The sequence below is a fragment of the Micromys minutus genome (genome assembly GCF_963924665.1).
Source record: "Micromys minutus genome assembly, chromosome: 14".
NCBI lineage: Eukaryota > Metazoa > Chordata > Mammalia > Rodentia > Muridae > Micromys > Micromys minutus.
Genome location: NC_137983.1, coordinates 38209654 through 38229729, shown reverse-complemented (window position 1 = coordinate 38229729; position 20076 = coordinate 38209654). Strand labels below are relative to the sequence as shown.

General features: G+C 43.2%; 1 protein-coding gene across 1 annotated transcript in view; it reads left to right on the top strand.

The window, feature by feature from the left end:
- Positions 1 to 20076, top strand: part of FUT10 (fucosyltransferase 10) — a 62387-nt gene that overhangs the window by 30826 nt on the left and 11485 nt on the right. Inside the window, exon 3 of the mRNA XM_080928705.1 lies at positions 11887 to 12722. Coding sequence (XP_080784831.1) covers positions 11887 to 12722 — 836 coding nt within the window. The remainder of the gene's footprint in view (positions 1 to 11886; positions 12723 to 20076) is intronic.

The window sequence follows — 20076 nt, the reverse complement described above, 5'->3', positions numbered from 1 at the left end:
TCTCTTGCTGACTAAGTTAGTGAACTGAGATTCGATAGAGTAACGACAACCGGAAAGGAAGACAGACACAGCCGTTCTCCAGGACAGCAGGGTGTCTTAGTTTGGGCTGCTATTACCAAACCCCACAGCCTGAGTGCTTAAGGAACACTTCTCACAGTTCTTGGGCTGGGAAGCCCAAGGTCAAGGCACCTGTAAGGGAAGCCACACTGGGTAAGGTCCTCCTCCTGGCTGTAGAGACCTGTTTCCTTGCCGTGGCTACACTTGGTGTAGAGATTGGGAGTATCCCTTCTCTTCCTTTTAGAGGGGCAGTAGTTCCCTACCTCTCGTGACCCCATGTGATCCTAATTACCTCTTAGAGGAAACACTTTAAATATCAAAATATTAGGGGTTTTAACAATTAAGTTTTTGGGGACCACACTTAACCTATAGCACACTCTCAGTGTTTTCATTTTTGAAAACGAACGTAAACAAACGAAAGGATAAAACTATCGTGACCTTGTCCCTAGCAAGCGACTTCTTCATTCTCTAGTTCATGGAGGTCTTTTCTCAGTAAACACAGTCTTAAGATGGAGAAACAGAGATACAGTCATTGCTAGGGAAGGGTCAGGTACAGAATGCATCTTTCAAATAGCTGAGCAGGCTTTGCGCTGTGGTTCTGCCCAGACCCAGAGTAACACTCCCGGACAGCTGAGCATCTCCCTAGGCTGTGTCTCCACTGTGAGGCTGTGGCCTGTGAGTGACCTGGCCCGTGCCTTCAGTATTACGTGCCTGCATTGCAAGATCGACTGGAATGAAGCAGGTTCAGCTGGTGTATAGAACCTTCCCTCTCAATTTCGGAGGCCTTCCTCTCTGGTTCACAGCTGACTTACTCGGAAGTTTTAGCGTCTCGGTTTCGTTTTCTTTGGCCTCGTCTCTAACACTGAGGCATTATTCGAAAAACTTAGTAACGGCCGGTTTCAAAGGGGGCCGAGTTTCATGACTGTTGCAGATTTTTACAGCCCCCGATCTTGAGACAGAAGAAAGTGGAAGTGTGTGTTCAGTAAGGATAGGGTTTAGCCTTTATAGGTCGATTCTTAGCGTTCTCGTGTTAACCGTCATATGTCTTTTTTTTTACTACTGCATGGTGCCTGATTCTTGGTATCCAGTCTGAGAATCAGGACTCAGGAACCAGCGCGTTCAGGTGTACTCTGAGCTGTGAGCTCTTGATGCTCCAGCAGCCACGTCAAGCGTTGAGTCTCAGGACTTTGTGATGTCACCTGGTGATGCTCACCATAGCTGGTCCGACGATGATCTAGATTACACATTCTTAGTTCATCATACAACCCGATCCCAAATGAATATTGAACGGCATAGAGTTCATTTCGAGATTATCAGTGCCACACAACCACATCTGACTTTTATTATCTTGTTAAATGTAGGTTTTCCTCTTTCAGGCAAAGCCATTTATTTAATACACCGAAATCGCCACACTCTCCTTACCCTGCCTGCCAGGAAGCAGGTTTATAATATGTAAAAATATGATTCCATAGTTCTTCTTGGTCCAGGTCTAGCTGTGCTGTGGATGAGAGCAGACTGGGTACTCCCCGTCTCCTGCTCCTCCTGACTTCATGTTATCCTATCTTAATTTTCTCACCTTGGATCAGCCCACGTGGAACTTTTCTCATGACGTCATCCGCCCGTTCTAATCCCCCGATCCCCTTTTGTGCAGACACAATGATGTCTCCAAAGTGCCGTTATTTTTCCCAAGCACTAGCTGCGAGGTACTGGGGGAGGTTTCGTTTTCACCACTTGGCATCCAAGTGACCAAGCCCATAACACCCAGCGGCTGTCCAGTGTACATTATTGGGCAGAGGGGACCAGCGGTATGGTCGGAAACCTGAGCACAGTGGCTGTTAGGGGTGGTCACCAGGAACAGGCTGCTGGCCTGAAGGATCTGGCTTGGGCACACGGCACTGTGTCGGGCCCCTGAGCGCCAGTTTGGCTCTCAGGTTGCAGAGGATCAAATTGGCTCTGATGTTTTCCTGGGCCAGCATCTCTACTGTGTACTAGACTCTGTTACATACCATTAGATGGAGAAGGCCATCCAACAAATCTCCTTTTCTCAGGGGGAACCAATTCTGGGAAGATGTTTGGCACTGTTGGTGCAATGGGAAGGGCCGCTTTGTCGGCTAACAGGAACCGGCAAGACTTTTTTGGCACATAGAAATGTATGTACTTGCACACAACCATGTGCTCCCAAGCCTTCGCCCTTGCCAAATATGTATCAAGTGAGAAACTTCTGGCTGTTTTACTTGAGACATTTTGAGTGCAAGTTCACAGAAGGGTCCTCCCGGGCCATTTTAAGGCTTGGGCTCCGTTCTCCTTCCACCGTTACCATCTGCAGACAGAGCCTTCCTTCTCTCCTGTGGTTGCTGCACACCATCTCCAGCCATATAGCAGCAAGGCAGATTCCATCGGTTCCAGCCTCCCATGCCAGCTATGTGCGGGGCGTATCTGTCCTCCGGCGCATGTTAGAATCATGGCCTCAGAGCGGGCAAGGCGACATGCTCAAACCCAGATGTTCAAAGGCTGCATCTGTACACTGACGGTCCTCTGGAACTTCTTCACATTTACCTGTAAAGATGAAAAATCTTACCTAGTTTCTTAAAACACAGCACAAGACATTGTTATTGTTAAAAATGTCCTTCCCCAATAGCCGGGCTCCTTCTCTGGCCCTGGTGTCCCTTGTCCCTTAGCTTTTCCTGTTTCTCTCTCTACTGTTCTATTCTCCCCAGACGTCAGCATCCACTGGCCTATCTGAAACATCTCTGAGATTAAAAGTTTCTGCATGTGAGCGAGCTCTTTCTGCCTTATGCCACTTGGCAGAAAGGGACTAGTCACACTAGGCTACAGATGACAAGATGTCACCCTTTGCAGTCACCAGCCGCGCACTCAGGCTGTGAGTAGGGCTACAATAGGCGTGGAAGTGTAGGGATTGCTAGATCGCATGGTAGCTCCGATATTAGTTCATGTTTTATTTTAGACAACTTGTTTTGAGACATGAGCTCGCTGCATGGCCCAGGCTGGCTTCAAACTAACCATCCCCCTGCCTCAGCCTTCAAAGTGCAGGGTTTGATAGCACTCAGTGCCACATTGAGGTTTTTTGTTTGTCTTTTTTAAGCACATGTATGTTACCTGTTTGTGTTACATTTTTCTAAACATGTATTACCTGATTACAGTGATATTTTCTTACAGCATGAATGGATCTAATCTGACATCCCAGGATTTTCAGTGAGAAAATCTGCATTCTGGGTAAATTGGAGTTAATTGGCCACTGAAGCCTCCTTTAGGAGGAACTACAACAGACACCAGCAGACCAGGCTCTGTTCGGAGGCCAGAGTATTATTAGTGTGTTTGCTGGATGCGTGCCATCACCTGACTTCAAGTCGTTACTTTGTTTTTTTTAAACTTCTTCTTGTAACTTAGTTTTAAAAATTATGTACACATTATATTTCAATTACTTTTCTGTCTTCCACCATGCTATTTTAAGAGCACTGACATCACTAACATTTAGTTTTTAAAATCCTGAAACGAAGTACCCAATCAAAGGCATTAAGACGAATACACTAAATTATGAGGTGTTATTATTTCAGGGTAAGGCACCTGGTTTGATAGGCACTAGCGTCCCTATTTTGATGTCAGCTTAATTTTTAAAAAATCTAGCCCCCCCTTTTTTGTTTTTGTTTTTTTTTCAAGACAGGGTTCTGGCTGTCCTTGAACTCGATCCATAGATCAGGTTGGCCTCAAGCTCACTAGAGATCCGCCTGCCTCTATCTCCCAAGGGCTGGGATTAAAGGCATATGCTACCACTGCCGGGCTCTAGCTGGTTTTTAAGCTGAATTACAAGACATTTTTTTTTCTTGCAGGACTTCTGAGAAGATGTGTCGATCTTCCTTTGCATTTGAAATAATTCCTTAGCTGGAAATGAGCAGATTTCTCCACCTGCTGATCTGATGATGCTTACAGGGTCCTGCCCTTCCCCCTCCGAGGTAGATGATACCCTTGGCAGTTTACTGTACCCCACAATTTCCCATATAAATTATGCTCCAAGATAGTCCTACAGGTAGGCAGGCTGCCAGAGGCATATTTCTTAGCAGCAGTGGGGACCAGGTGGCAGTTTTAGGAATGTGTCCGAGCCCTTCCACACTCTACTAAGTTTCTGAGGCTTTCTTAGTCTTTATACATTTCTGGCTTTGAAAAATTAGACAAACAGGGCCTGAATGTATCACTGTAGGAAAATTTCAACAGTAAAAGCAGTCTCCCAGGAAACAGTGAAATCTTATCTTTTACGAGCCACATTCCACTTGTATTTAGGGCTTTTAAGAGTTTTAATGTATAACCATTTGGCATGTGGATTTGTGTGTTTTATGGATCTGAGTCGAACACACACATTATTCATACACATAAACACATGTATATACATCTAAGCATTTTCACACTGTATTGGTCCAAAGCTCTGCCGTGTCCTTAGAATACACGTGCTGGGCTTGCAGCCTTACTTAACCCTCCTCCTGCCCACCTTGTCTGCTTGTGCTGAACTGTTAGTCAGATGTCTACCCATGACGAAATAATTGAGGTGAATGAGAAGAACCACCTCGCAGGTTCTGAGTGTGCCCTTTGCCTAATTTCTGTTTCAGCCTTTCACAGGAGGTTGGCCGGGAGCAAATTTTGTGACCTCATGACAGCGAGGAAGCCGTGAGGACAAGAGGGCTAGGCCTCCTCCATGCTCTGGGGTTATTCTCACTAGTGTAATTCCACTAGGCCCCATACCTTGAAGGTTTCGTCACGACAGGCTAATGGCAGGCAGATCACCAAACCTTTAACATAGGAGTCTTAGTAGGATGGCCAGATCAATCTGTAACAGATATTATGAATATACTTGGTCTTTGCCTATATGTGTTATTAGTTCTCTAGGTCAGTATATACATCAGAACGTTCATATACACGATTAAATTTCCTCTGAAAAGCACTTTTCCACTCAAAATTTGAATATTTTTAACAATCGAATAGTTGGAAGCAAAAGAAAAATAGACAAGGAAAAATTTCAAGCACCAGCAAGTCAGAAATTTTTTCTTGTTTAAACAGAATTTTATTGGTTGTTTACTTTTACATTTAACTCGGACAAAAGTTTCTCAGACAAGCTTAATATAGGTTTGGGTTGTTGATTTCGTTGCCAGCTATAACGTCAGGATTTCACATGGGTTCAGAATGAAATTTAGTACTTCTTCATGGCTGCCAGCTGAGGGTAAGAAGGGTCGGGTCTGTTGTAATAGAAGCATGGCTCTCGTCCAGACAGATCACACCAGGCCAATGCAGTTCTATGTGAGAGAGGTTTATTGTAGGGGTAAGGGGACACAGGATGACAGAGATGAAGGGAGAAAAGAGAGCAAAAAGAGAAAGCAAAGGTAGAGAGGGTCTTCCCTTTATTTGGTCTGTGACATAACCACTCTCAGGTAAAAGCTAGAGGAGGTAAACCAGATGGATGCCGGGGATGTCCCTGTCACCTATGGGTGACGTCACCGTTATTGCTTGGTTTGGAGGGATCTGCAACCAACTATAAAGCTGGTTCCTTATACCAACAGTGTCAGCATGGCACAACCAAAAATTTACAACCAACCAAACGATCTTTCATTTCAAAACTGAGAGTTTAACAATTTTTAGCCTCATTTTCCTTACCTCTCACTTATTAATTCTTTCTCAAATCACTGACTTTATAAGTTTTTGCAAAGAATAGCTGAGTCCTAAAGCATTGCTTATATTTTATTGCATTGTGTTCTTTTAATGAGGTAGCACTGGACAGACTCATTTGCCATGAAATAGTATCGTGGAAAATTAGCATAAAACTTACTCAAGAAATAAGGCAATAAAAATTTCATAAGACAAGTGATTTGTTGCACCAGTTTCTCTCTAACTTGGTGTCTGTTTTTCTGGTCACATGCACCTGTTGATCTCATGGGGTGGAAATGCAGGCGACAGAATCTAACATCTAGCTGTGTGAGTCAGGTGAAGAAAACAGAGGGGAGGGTGTTCGGGTTAATACTGTCAACTTGACTGAATATAGAATGCAAACTGGTAGGCTTTTTCCTCTCTTTTGGTGACACAGATACAGGCCAGAGTAGACCAGGTTAAAAGTAAGTAAAGGCAGGTTTATTAGGAGACAGCTCTCTGATGGGTTCACCTATCTTATAGGTAGAGACAGTGAAGTCACAAGTCCAGGCTAAAGCAAGTTTTTTTTTTTTTTTTTTTTTTTTTAACAGCTCTTAGGCAAGGTGTGATGACGTGTCAGCTAGGAGCTAGACTGTGCCCATACACGGTCAAAAATGGAACCTCTGGGCAGTCACTCTTGGGTGTGTTGCTGGAAACTCAGGGATGAGGAGTTATGACATGTTAGCCCAGAGTTTTCTCCATGCAGGCAAGGTTGGGGGAAGGAGGGTAGATGGGGTTTTCCAGCTATGCAGGGGCTCAGTAAGGAGTCTGAGAAATTTCCATGGCCCAGGGTGGAATAGGCCTATGTGATGAATGTGTGTAACTGGGGAGGGTGACTTCATGATGGTGAATTGATTCTGGGGCAGGCAGAGGGACACTTGGAGAGAATTAGTTGGAGGAGAGTGAGGGATGGGGGCCCAGCAGATAATTGAACTCTCTGAGTCAAGTGTCATGTCAGAGCCCACTCTGAATTGGATCAAGTGACAGGGTGTCTCTAGAGGTGCATGTGACTGCTTCCAGTGTTCTGATTTTAGCTTCAGGTAACAGGTTTCTTACCCTGACATCACTTCAAAAACTGAATGACCTGAGGAAGTGTGGACAAGTCAAGAAAATTCACAGGGAAAGGATTTAAAAGTAGTAATAAATGTACTCATGGAGTGATACCACCCGGGCTCCCCTGTGCTCTACAGTGCCTTTCTTAGAAAGTTTGAATTCTCATTCTAGTATTTTTGGTAGGACTGAGTTTTTGCAGGGTATGTAGCTTTATGGTAGAGACATTTTGTTGTTGTTAAATAGGTGTTAAGTTCAGCAGATACTTGGGAAGCATGTCTCTCATTCAGGTTAAGCTGCACCATCTTTGTAAGCAGGCTAGGTTTACCGTATCGCCAGAATGCTAACGTTGGTGTCTATATTTTGTAGGAGTACTTCAGTGTGTCCATAATCACTCATTCATAATCACTCATTCATTCACTCCCTAGAATCAGCACCATGATGGGGTCAGCCATCATTCTAGACTTCTGCAGTTGGCCAGTCTGATTCCTGTTCCTCATCTGGCTTTTTAGTTCTAGATAAATACGCTAACCTTTGTGATTGAAGTGGGGTGAATAATCCAAGTGTCTTCTGTTTTTTTCGAGTTTGTGTGGAGATGCTGAAAGGTGTCCGTGTGCCACATAAACAGGCAGGTCCCATAAACACATCTCGTAAAGCATGTCACTCCTCTTCCTGCTGTTGCAGATCAGTCTCTGTGATCAGCAGTCTGGCGGGATTTGCCAGCATCAACTTTATCCCTAACCACAATTCCCTTTAGGGGCGCCGTTTTTAGCACTTAAGTTCTGTTCACCAGCAGCTGTTTGAAGCAGCTAATAAATGTACCAATAGTCAGTAAACACAAAGTAACCCAGAGAAACAAGTCTTTGCGTCCAAAACTGTTAAATGTTAGAGGCAGTAAAAGTGACTATATAAACTTGTGTGTGTGTGTGTGTGTGTGTATAACACACATATATATACACACACACTTTGCCCCATCTTTATAGATTGCCATATTTATATTTGCATTGTCTGACTCAGCTCCACTCTTGTAATAGAATTACCCTAGAGTTGAAGTGAGATCATTCATTTTATTTCAGCCAGCTCCCCCTCTAGAATGCTGGAGCTGTTGTGGGCTCTGATGTCCTCAGCATGGTGTTTGAGATCTGCGCTGGTTTCACTGTTTCTGAGTGGTTTCTGTCTTAAGCCGCAGGCCTAGGGTAGTAGCTTATGGGAACAGAGTGACATTTGAAAAATTGTTCACTGGAGATTTGAACTTGAGACAGTCAACACAGGACTTAGTGAGATGGTGGTGCCTCAGGATTTGTCCTTGTGTTATATGTCTTGTGTATGTCTCAGGGACGTTACTGGGAAGTGCGTTTTAAAACTGTGAGCATGTGAAGTATTTGTGGGAAGTTAGGTCTTTTAACTTTTCTCTCCATTAAAGTGATGTCTCACTAAGATTATTAGGCTGTGCAACCGTGTCCAGCCATGTGTATTACTAATTCATAAACAAATATAAACGGCTTTGCTTAGATTCTGTGATGTACTTTTTTAAAAAAGTTATTTATTGTATGTAGGTGAGTACACTGTTGCTATCTTCAGACCCACCAGAAGAGAGGATTGGATCCTATTATAGATGGTTCTGAGACACCACGTGGTTGCTGGGAATTGAACTCAGGACCTCTGGAAGAGCAGTCAGTGCTCTTAGCTGCTGAGCCATCTTTCCAGCCCAATGGTTTGTTTGTTTGTTTGCTTATTTTGATGCTGTAGATGCATATGTGAAGGGGTTTCATCTGTTGTTTCTGATACTGGGATTCTATAGCAGCTCACCTGTATACACAGTACACTTGTAACGAATAGCAGGCTTGCTTTAGTCCCTTTTGTATTCCCCAAAGAACCCGAGTGGAGATTCATAGTGGTCACAGAAATCTTGGTGCAACTGTTTTCATTTCCTTCTGCACTTTAGTGATGCGGACAAAGCAGAGTTAAAGCTCAGACTGTGCTCAGCCTGGCAGCACTGGAGGAGGCTTTGTGGTTACCGTGTTCCTGCTCTGCTTGCTACACACAGCCAGGCTCCAGACGCAGGTTTGATTAGGTAGAGAGGGGTTGAACAAAAAACAAAATAAAGCAAAACAACAGCAACAGAACTAGACAGATACACAGATGTGCTTAGGTCAGGTAGTCTTGGATCTCTGCTGAAGAAACCACTGCAGCCCAGGAGTTCATCGTTGATGATACAGAGCAGAACAGAGGCGGGGTTATTGGCATAGAGTTGGACAAGGAGACGGGATTATTGCATACAGAAAAACAAAGGGGTGGGGTTCGTGGTATTAGACAAGTGTAGCCAATCTTGGTGCGATCAGTCTCTGTAGGGGAGCTGCCACCCAGCCACAAGTATACTCGGAGAGAAAGCTACAGAGGACCTTTTCTACATACATTATCAACATCTACACATGGACTAGAAGGGAAGGCTTTGCCATTTTCCAATGGGACTGAGGATCCTTAATATGAATTTCCCATGATCCTCAGTATGGCTAAGGCAATGCTAACAGTATATCCCCTCAGGACCTCACGGACTCTAGGCTTCCTCCATTCCCTCCATTGCTCTGTGTTTCGAGTTTTTGTCCTGTTGTCCCACTTCGACCTGGATTAAAAATCTCCCACGTATTGGCCGAGCACTTAGTTGTGGACACCCAGTGGGTAGGAGTTGCTTGCTCAAAACCTCTGTAACTGACACAACAGTTAATTGTTGACTTCTGTGTGTGTTCTTTTTTCTTTTCCTATTTTTGTTTTAAAAACAAGATCTCATTAAGCAGTCTAGGATGACCCCAAACTCTTGGTCCTCTTACCTCAGCCTTTCCTGTGCTAGATAAGATTCTTTGACTTTCCAAACACCAGGAGTCCTCAGCCTTCCAAGGGTTAGCTAGGACCCTTCTGCCCTACAAACACTAGGAGAATGAGTGTGGCCCATGCATGGCTTGGGTCTCATTTATTTTAATATCCCTTTATGATTACTGCTATGGCTTTTAACCATGTCTCCGTTTGTTATGGCTGCTACCAGCCTAGGCCTGTTCTGAGCAGCGGCAATGTCATTGTGGTGAACTGCCGTTCTTCCCGTAAGTTCCTGCATGTCTCCTTGTTTCTTTTCTGTGTTGATAGTTATTGATCTCCACGAACAATCCCATCAGACACTCTTTCTGGACCGTATGTATTCCATTTCAATCATGTGGGTGAGAATGCTTCCTGATGCTTAATATCAAATATATCCAATGACAACTAAACACATAGAGGTTACTCTTGCAAGCGATCTAGAACACAAGCTCATTATACTAACATAGAGATGTCTTGGCAAATTCTCCGTGTTTAATATGTATCTTCCAACTTAATCTAATGTCTCCACTTATAAAAATTCTTTGTTTTGAGTCACTAGGAAGAAAAGCTGTCTGTACCACTGGGTTCAGTGTGTCATTAGATTGACACTGTGTGTGTGTCACACATTGCAGAATTAGTGAACAGGAAAGAACTAGTGAGCAACATTGGTACAGTAGTCACAAAATGCAAAGTGAGTTCTGACTCGGGTTCCCTGAAAAGTTTGTAGCATGTAGGGGACTGTGCACTTGATCACCGGATTCTGGGTATTACAGGGGCCCCCTTGGTTATCCATCCCAGTCACATGTGGTACCTATTCCTGGAAATGCTTCATCATGGTCATGCCCCTCAGTCAGCCAGGTATGGGGTATCTGCTTCCTCTACAAGTGTTGGTTCCTCCACTTTGGATGGTATCTATCAGTGATGGTGGGGTTAAACTCAGAGTTAATGAGGCCCTTGGACTGTTGGCTTGATGGTTCAGGGTGTCTCATCGACTCTCATCTGCCCTTCGTATGAGCTCAGCAGGCTGTGAGTAGTAGTAGTTGTAGTAGTTTCAGGTTGCCACATTCAGTCTCATCTGACTTCTTACTGATGCAATGTTGACATCAAAGTTTGTATTTATTTGAGAGCATTTGAGCTTGCCTTAAGTAACTAATTTTTATGAGCCCACCAAAAACTATATTTCACACTGATATAATTATTTGGTACATTTTCATTCCCTAATAAGTGGTAAAAGATGGAGTATTGTTCTCTCTCTCTCTCTCTCTCTCTCTTTCTCTCTCTCTCTCTCTCTCTCTCTCTCTCTCTGTGTGTGTGTGTGTGTGTGTGTAGTTTTGGTTTTGCTCTTTCCTTACACTAATGTTTAAAGACCTCAAGTCTGTGTTCACAGTGTCTTTGTCAGGAGCATTCAGAAATTCCATATTGTGATAAAGTCTTAAGTTTTCTTTTTTGGTCATAGAAATTAGTTTTTTTCTAAATGGAACTCTACCCACATGGCCAGGAAATGACTGCTCACCACATCCATCACGTCTGTGTGCATAGTATCATATTTCAGAGGGTTTTCAATTAATCCCAAGGAAGGCAGAGTCACTCCTCATTACAAGCTTGTTATGCCTCTTTATTTTTTGATGTACTTGTTAATCCATGCCTATCCCTGCAGCTGTCTGTCACATAGAACTGTTATCAGTGCATTTGTCTCTAAGGGCCCCTGACTACCATTTTGACTAAGATTGATCAACTGCACTCCGCTGAAAGGAATCATTTTGGATAAGACAAAAAGTCTATCCTGCATATTTCTTGAGGCAACTCTTGCATGGTCCCTTCCACTTAACCTGTTCCATTCATCTGCCAGCCCAGTTGTGTTCTGCCATTTTGGCTTCCTTGCTCTTTTCTTGTTAATGCTGTCTGTCTATCTTGATGTCTTTATTTCTCTTGCTATCTTGTAGACAACACCTCTGGCATGAAGACACATTGCAGAGGCAATAAAATAATGTCTTTTTAAATCTGTCCAGGCACCCCACCCTTTTTATAGAATGAAAAAACAATTCTTACATTTGATAATTCTTTCCTTGGTCAGTTTTTGGGTGCAGGCTTCACCATTGGCTTCTTGGGAACTTTGGAGGGACACTGATGCATGCACTTGTTATTCATAGTATCAGACTCCTCTATATTATGATCTTACCCTGAGATAGCAACCATGGATTCTTAAGATATATTCATTCATATTTTATTTTCTCCTCCTAGGTACGGACTTTAACATAGACAGCTTACCTCTGCCTCGGAAAGCTCATCATGAGTGGGCCCTTTTCCATGAAGAATCCCCAAAAAACAATTACAAACTCTTCCATCAGCCAGTCATCACCTTATTCAACCATACTGCTACATTCAGCAGGCATTCCGACTTGCCACTGACTACACAGTACTTGGAAGGTGTAGAAGTCTTGAAGTCACTCAGATACTTAGTTCCTTTACAGTCTAAAAACAACCTCAGACAAAAACTGGCCCCATTGGTGTATGTTCAGTCGGACTGTGATCCACCATCAGACAGGGACACCTATGTTCGGGAGCTGATGGCTTACATTGAAGTTGATTCCTATGGCGAGTGTTTACAAAACAGAGATCTTCCTCAGCAGCTGAAAAACCCTGCCTCTATGGATGCTGATGCCTTCTACAGGGTCATTGCCCAGTATAAGTTCATCCTTGCTTTTGAGAATGCAGTCTGTGATGATTACATCACAGAGAAGTTCTGGAGACCACTGAAGCTGGGAGTCGTGCCTGTGTATTACGGATCCCCCACCATCGCAGACTGGCTTCCAAGCAACAGAAGTGCCATTCTTGTATCGGAATTTTCTCACCCCAGAGAACTGGCAAGCTTCATTAGGCGACTGGATTATGATGACGGATTGTATGAGACCTATGTAGAGTGGAAGCTAAAGGGCGAGATCTCTAACCAGCGACTTCTGACAGCTCTCCGGGAACGGGAGTGGGGCGTGCAGGACATTAACCAGGACAACTACATTGACACATTCGAGTGTATGGTGTGCCACAGGGTGTGGGCAAACAGGAGGCTACAGGAGCAGGTGAGTGAATGGAAGTCTGGTGCTGGGTGTGGGCTGTCTCTCTGTGTGGTTCTAGTCTTTCTTCTGTGACTGTTGCCTGCCACTGGTCTCCATTCCTAGCAGTGAGGTGGAACACACAAGATAGAAGACCTCTCTACTCTTTGGGGATACTGGCATGCTTACAACTCAGGACTTCTGAAGCCCTTCAGCTCTCCTTGTTTCTTCTGAGGGATGTTTTTGGTACAGGTGCTGGACATTGGCATAGGGACTAAAGAAAAAGGGAGAAGGTCCCCAAATCACAAATGTAAGAGGTTTGCCTGTCACGTGCATAAGCAACCCTGTAGCTTCTCCATCCCTACTATTGTTAAGGAGCACATGGTTACTGTTGCCTCTACTCAAACCCACAGCCTGCCATCAGGAAACTTACATTGTACGTGCGGTTAGCTACCTTTGTTTCCATTCTTGATCATGTTCTTTCTGACATGTGCTCATGCTTACTAATATAGTATAATTATCCTAATTCTTAATGCTTGGATCAGAAATACTTCAGAATTTGAAGGTTTTCAAAATGTAAATCATTTACAGAGACTTTACAAGTTGACCATTTCTCATTTCTAAATCCCAAGCCTTAAATGCACTAAAATTAGAAAGTTTTGAATGTCAGGGTTTTGCTCAAAAAGTTTCAGACTTCGGAGCATTTTGGATTTCAAATATTCAGGTCCCATGTGAGGGATGCTCAACTTGTAAGAGTTTTCAGGACTCAGGTGAGGAAGGCTCAACCATTATGAAGAATTCAAATAAGAATGAGGCTAATGTCATGGGGCAAAGACCCAAGGACCACTTGACAAAACCATAGTATGAATCTGAAAGTATTTATTAAGTCCACTGATGACTGCCTGGAGAGAAATAGTTCTCACAGAGCAGCCCCGATTACTTTCTGCAGGGAGTTTTTAAAGCAAAAATCCATATCCAGCCTGTCAGTTCCAAGTGGCAGTAGAGCAAGCAAGCAGTTTAACAGAAGTAAAAACTTGCAGTTAGCTGTGGCAACTTGACCTCATGTGCCTGGGACAATGTTGCAATAATGTTAAATGAACTTTCCCACAGGAAGAGGTTTAGTCAGCTCTGAGTCAGATCTTTGATGGCTGTAGCAGAGAAGGAGGAGCAACCACACTAAGTCTGAAGAATATTCCTTTCCTTAAATTATTATAAAATGGATTATGACATCTTCAGATTTTTAGATTACTCTTGATACACGTTTGCATAGAAAATAGCCCCACTCTCTGCATGACTGAATCTATTAAAATGCTGATAATTGAAGAAAACAGAAAGGCTATTTTTAGTTTCTTTCAAAATTAAGAAGGGCTGATATCCAGAATATGTAAAGAACTCAAGAAATTAGACATCGGCAAACTAAATAACTCAATTTAAAAATGGGTTACAGATCTACACAGAGAATTCTTGACAGAGGAATCTCTAATATCTAGGAAATTTGTAACATAATGTTTACCATCCTTAGCCATCAGGGAAATGCAAATCAAAAGACTCTGAGATTTCATCTTATACCTGTCAGAATGGCTAATATCAATAACTCAAGTGGCAGCTCATGCTGACAAGGATGTGGAGCAAGGGGAAGACTGCCATTGCGGGTATCAGTGCAAACCTGGTCAACCACTTTGGAAATCAGTTTGACAACTTTTCAGAAAATTGGAAATAGTTCTACCTAAAGACATCACTCCTGGGCATATACCCAAAAGATACCCTACAACACCACAAGGACGTTCACTCAACTATGTTTATAGAAGCTTTCAGATAACATAAAGGGAAGTGGAAAATAATGAAGCAAGAAGGACTAAATAGGCTAGGTAGGAGAGAAGTAAGATTGGGAGAAAGATAACTAATATTACAGACCTTTGAGAAATTTGTCTGGAAGCCCACCAGAATTTTATCAATGTATTCAGACCATATACATTGATACTCCTTCCCTCATCACCTCTTCAATCTTCTTAAAAAAAAACTTATTGTGCCCAATTTTTGCTGCCCACATACTCATGAGTACAGGGTCATCCACTTGAGCATGCTCAACTTACTCAAAGGCACACCTTTAAAGAAAGTTGACTTACCCTCTCCCCAAGAAGCCATGGGTTGACTATAGAGTCTTAGTTAGGGCTGGAGCCTCATGAACACACATAAAAAGCTCGTCATGTCAAAGTACATATCTCTACCTCCATGAATGTGCAAAGGGGAGCCAAGACATAGCTGGGGCTTGCTGACTTCTAGCCTGGGGCCACATTCAGTGAGAGACCCTGTCTCAGGGGAATAAGACACAATAAAATAGGCAGGACGTTGTTCATCTCTGCCTCTGCCCTCCACATCCATGTTCATGGACCCATACCACACTTCCCTCATATGCATAGGCATCTTACATGGGTACATTACACACACACACACACACACACACACACACACACACACACATACACACACTCACACACACACAAGCCAGTCTGTGTCAAGAGACAGGTTCTCCCCAAACACTGAAATTTCTAGCTCCTTGATCTTTCACTACCCAGACTCTGGGGTTATGAGAAACACCTAGTTTCTGGTATTCTACGACAGCAGCCTGAATACACAAAGACACAAGGGAGGGTATTAAACAAAGGCATAGCTAATGTTTGGACTGAATAAAATTTGAGTCTACAATGTTGATAAAATTATTTTTCTGTATTCTAGAAGTAAATGACTAGAAAAATAAATTGCTTAAAATGCTGTTACAGTACCATAAAATATGAACTAATTAGACTTGCATGACCAGTTACAAAGTAACACACACCAGCAGTGAAAAATACTCTCTAGAGCAGCTGAAGAAGTGCTAAATCAATGGTCAGATAAATCATTCTAAGGACTGGATCAATATTTTCAGTTCTAAAATTGATAGGGATTTAACATAATCCCTGTAGAAAGCCTATCCAATATGTTTGCAGCAACTTACAAACGAATGTAAAATATGTACAGATCAAAACTGACAAGAAAATTGCAGGTAACTCCATGGGGCCTGGAATCATCATTCTTAGCGAGATAATCCAGACGTAGAAAGAAGCATGTGGCACATTTTCTGAACATTTGTGGATGTTAGATTTTAATCTTTATATGAGGAATATCCATAGAAGCCAAGAAACTTGTAAGAGTGTTGGGTGGGGGTGTGGTTCAAGGGAAAAGATTTAGAATTCAGGTAACATAAAGGGGAGTGGGAAATAATTAAGCAAGAAGGATTAAATGGGCTAGGTAGGAGGGAAGAAGGATTATGGGGAAAGATAGCTAATTCTACAGACCTTTGAGAAAGTCGTCTGGAAGCCCACCGCTATAGAAGACGGCTATGCTCTTTAATAGGAAGGCAGTGCCCCTCCTAGATCTTACAGGCTATCTAAAGCCAATGCCAGGAATGAGTTACCTTTCTTTTTGGAGTTGTTGATCCCATGAAGTCCCTCCTAAAATGTTATAGGTTACTGCCATTACTCTTGATTATTCTCCGGAACTTGGGTAAGACTCTTGCTGAAGGCATCATATATGGAAGCTGTAGAACACGGAGAAATCAGTGGTAGTGACCTGAAACCTTCCTCTGTATCCTCATGTGCTGTGTGTACTGTCCAAGGGGAAAAAAATAGTCATCAGTCTCAGCCAGCTGTGTATCATGTGGGTTTTAAAAGCGACAGGGCTGGCAAGGTGTGCCCATTGGTGAAACACTGGTGTGAATGTTCTGGAAGTGGCTGACCACTTTCTGATACGTAAGGCTGCCTTCATAAGATAGCACCCAAGCCTGAAACCATCATAAGGGCCAGGAACCTGTGATGTGGCTCCACAGGCCCGGGCTCCAGGGCAGAACCTACTGTTACTTTGCTGGTTTGCCCCCGAGTCCTGATGACTTTCTATTATGCTTACAGATCACTGCATCTCGAAACCCTGTTGGAGGAGCTCATTTTTTTAGTTTATGACATTTATCACAGAGATCCAAAGCTGCTCAAAGCCTGTTCTCTGTTCTAAATGGAATGTATATGTCACACTTCTCCTCCCAAGGCTCAGGGATCATTGTAGAAGAGGGAAGAGAAAGATGGTAAAGAATCAGAGGCAGAGGTTAGTGTTAGGGTTCGGGGTAGGACTGAAATAGTGTTCTCTGGGCACGGAAAGGCAGCTGCACAGATAAAGTCACAGAGATTGTGGCAGTGCATACAAGACTTATGCAGGATCAAGTCAGACACATTTCACAATGCAGAAGGTAGTGGGTCAGGAATTCCCTCCTCAAGCTGAAGATCTGTGGATAGTAGTTGCTAGGAGGGAAGAGTCAGTTTTCTTTAAGGGTGTGGCCCCCTGGCAGGTAGGGCCATGTCCATGTCCAGTGGCTGGCCCTGCACCCAGGAGTGTATGAGCAGCACATAATACACTAGTGGATTATTTAAAGACCGTTAGGAGCTATGAGGCGTGGGAAGGGTAGGGAGGACCTGAAAGAAGTTGGGAAAGGACTGGGGATGAAATAATAAAAAAAATACATTGCATTCAAATCTCAAAGAATTAATTGAAAATTAAGACTTTCTATACATTTTGACAAATATTTTTTTAAAATGTGCTGGAAAAAGACTGCCCTTTAAGGTAAATTTTGCTAGCAAACTGGATATCTGCCCGCAGAAGAATGAAGTTAGACGCCCCTCTCTTATCCTGCACAAAAGTCAAAGTGGAGCAAAGACCTTAATTTAAAATGTCAATACTAGAAGAAAATACTTCAGGGTATAGGTGTAGGCAGCAATTTTCTAAATTGACCCAGTGAACACAGCAAATACCCTCATGAAATGACAAATAGGACTTTGTGAAATTAAAAAGTGTCACAGCCGGAGAAACGATCAGCAGAGGCGAGAGACAGCCCACAGAACGGGAGAAACTTGCTGTCAGCTACACTTCTGACAGGGATGTTGATACCTGTAATGTACAAAGAGCTGCAAATATTAATGCCAGAAAACAAAACAGTGGGTGATCCAAGGAACTGAACAAGCCTTAAACGTGAAACACAGATGTCTATTAAAACACATGAGAAAAATGCTTAGCCTCGTTTGTCATCAGAGAAGACAGTGAAAGCATCGGAACTCCAGCTTCACTCGGAAGGGCAGTCACCGAGAAAACTGATGAGGTCAGGGATGCTGCTGGAGATGTAAATTCCTGTATGGCAGATCCTCAGGAGGCTAAGAATCTATCTGTCAGGGCACAGCTATACCACTTCTGGGTATTTACAGAAAGTACTTTAAGCAAACACAACTCAGAGAAACGTGTACACTGTAGCACTGTTTACAACAGCTGTTGTGGAATCAGCTAGGGTGTCCAGTAGAGAAGTGGAGAAAGAAAATGTGGTTCTCTTCCCTCTTCCTTCCTTCCCCCTTTCCCCCTTCCTTCCCCCTCCCCCCTTCCTTCCTCCTCCCCTTCCCCCATTCCTCCTCTTTCCTTACCCCTCCCCTCCCCATTCCCTTTCCCTCTTTCTCCTTCTTCCCCTTCTTCCCCTTCCACTAACCCTCCCTTCCTCTTCCCACTTCCCCTTCCCCTCCCTTTCCCTTTTTCCCTTTCTTTTCCTTCTTCCCCTTCCCTTTTCCTCCCCATCTATAAAGACATTAAATTGTTTGCAAGAAAATGGGTGAACTGAAGAGAATCGGGTGAAGTGAATTAAGACACTTTCAGGTAGATATATCACATATATAGTTCTATGATTTTGTACGGATTCCTGAAACCACATATGAACATATGATATAAAAGGAGAAACAAAACTGGCCAAGGAAACAAGGGGACTTAGTGGAGGTTGGAGGGCTTAGAGAGGGGAGAGTAGAGGGGTTTGGAGAGGATTTTGTACAATGTAATATATATTCTTGCATAAAAATATCTTTATAAAATCCAGCACCAGGTACAATATATATACAATAATATAGTTTTAAGATATATAGTGTAGGGTTGGTATTCTATAATGCATTCCATAGGCTTTCCCTTGCCCACTTTGGCAAGTCTGTTGGTATCATCCTGGTTCATGTTGGTGAGACATGGGGGATAGGCTTCTGATATTACCAGGACACACAGTCACAGAGCAAACTCTCTGATCCTCTGTCTCTTACAATCTTTTTACCCATTCTTTTACACTGTTACAATACGCCTTAGGTGAGGGAGTGCTTTGTGTGTATCTATGTTCATTGGCACTGGTCTCCACAACTCTTATCAACCCTACAAAGAACGATAGGCAGCAGAAGAAAGCTGGGAGCAGAAGGGGTGGTGAAGAGTGCATCAGTTGGCTGTCCAGTGCCAAATGGTCAACTCTGAGTTCACCGTCGCTTTCTTTAGACACACAGAAGAGGGCATCGGATCCCATTACAGGTGCTTGTGAGCCACCATTTGGTATGTAGAAATTGAATTTACAGCCTCTGGAAGAGCAGCCAGTGCACTTAACCACTGAGCCGTCTCTCCCCCAAACGGTCAACTCTGAAAACACACATGCAAGTACCATTGTATAGACTGAACAGGTTTCATACGTGCATATATTTATTGGTTCCTTGTGAGTTTCACATCATCCATCCTGGCCCCTCTCATCTCCCCATATCCATCCTTAGCCCTTGCAACCATGTAGCATCTTCCTCCCCCAAATAAAACACAAGCAAGCAAATAAACAAGAAAAAGCAAAGCATAAAAAAGTCTCATCACGGAAGCTGTAGTGTGCTACAGTGTATCCCATAGTATATCCCTCTGCAAATGTCTTCACATGTTCATTGCAGTAAATAATCAATCGGGCCAGATCTCTGGATTCTGTGACACCATCAATGTTGTGTCCTCACCAGGATTCCTTCAGGCCATCCTGTTGCCCTGTGTCATGGAGATCCTGCAGCCCTGAGCCAGCAGGATCTCACATGTCTGGACAGTTCACAGATGATACAGTTGGAGTGGGCCAACACGGAATCGTGGATCTAGGCCAGGATGGCAGCTGAGCAGGCTGAACAGGTTATATTTAAGAGTGTGTGTTTGTGTATGTGTGTATACACACACACATACACACACACACACACACACACACACATACACACACACATATTTGTATACATGCATACATGCAATAACAACTGGGAAAAAAAAGGTGATGAATTTGAAGACCAGGGAGGAGTGTATGAGAGAACTTAGAGGGAGGAAAGATAAGTGAGAAATGAAATTATAATCTCAAAACAGCCTATTATGTATTTACTATAATTTAAATGCAACATTAGATACCCTATGCACAGTTTTAAAAAAACACAGTCTAGCCTCTCACCAGTGCCTTCTAAATAGATATCCTAGAGGGAATGTGTTCTGTCACAGGGACCACAATCAT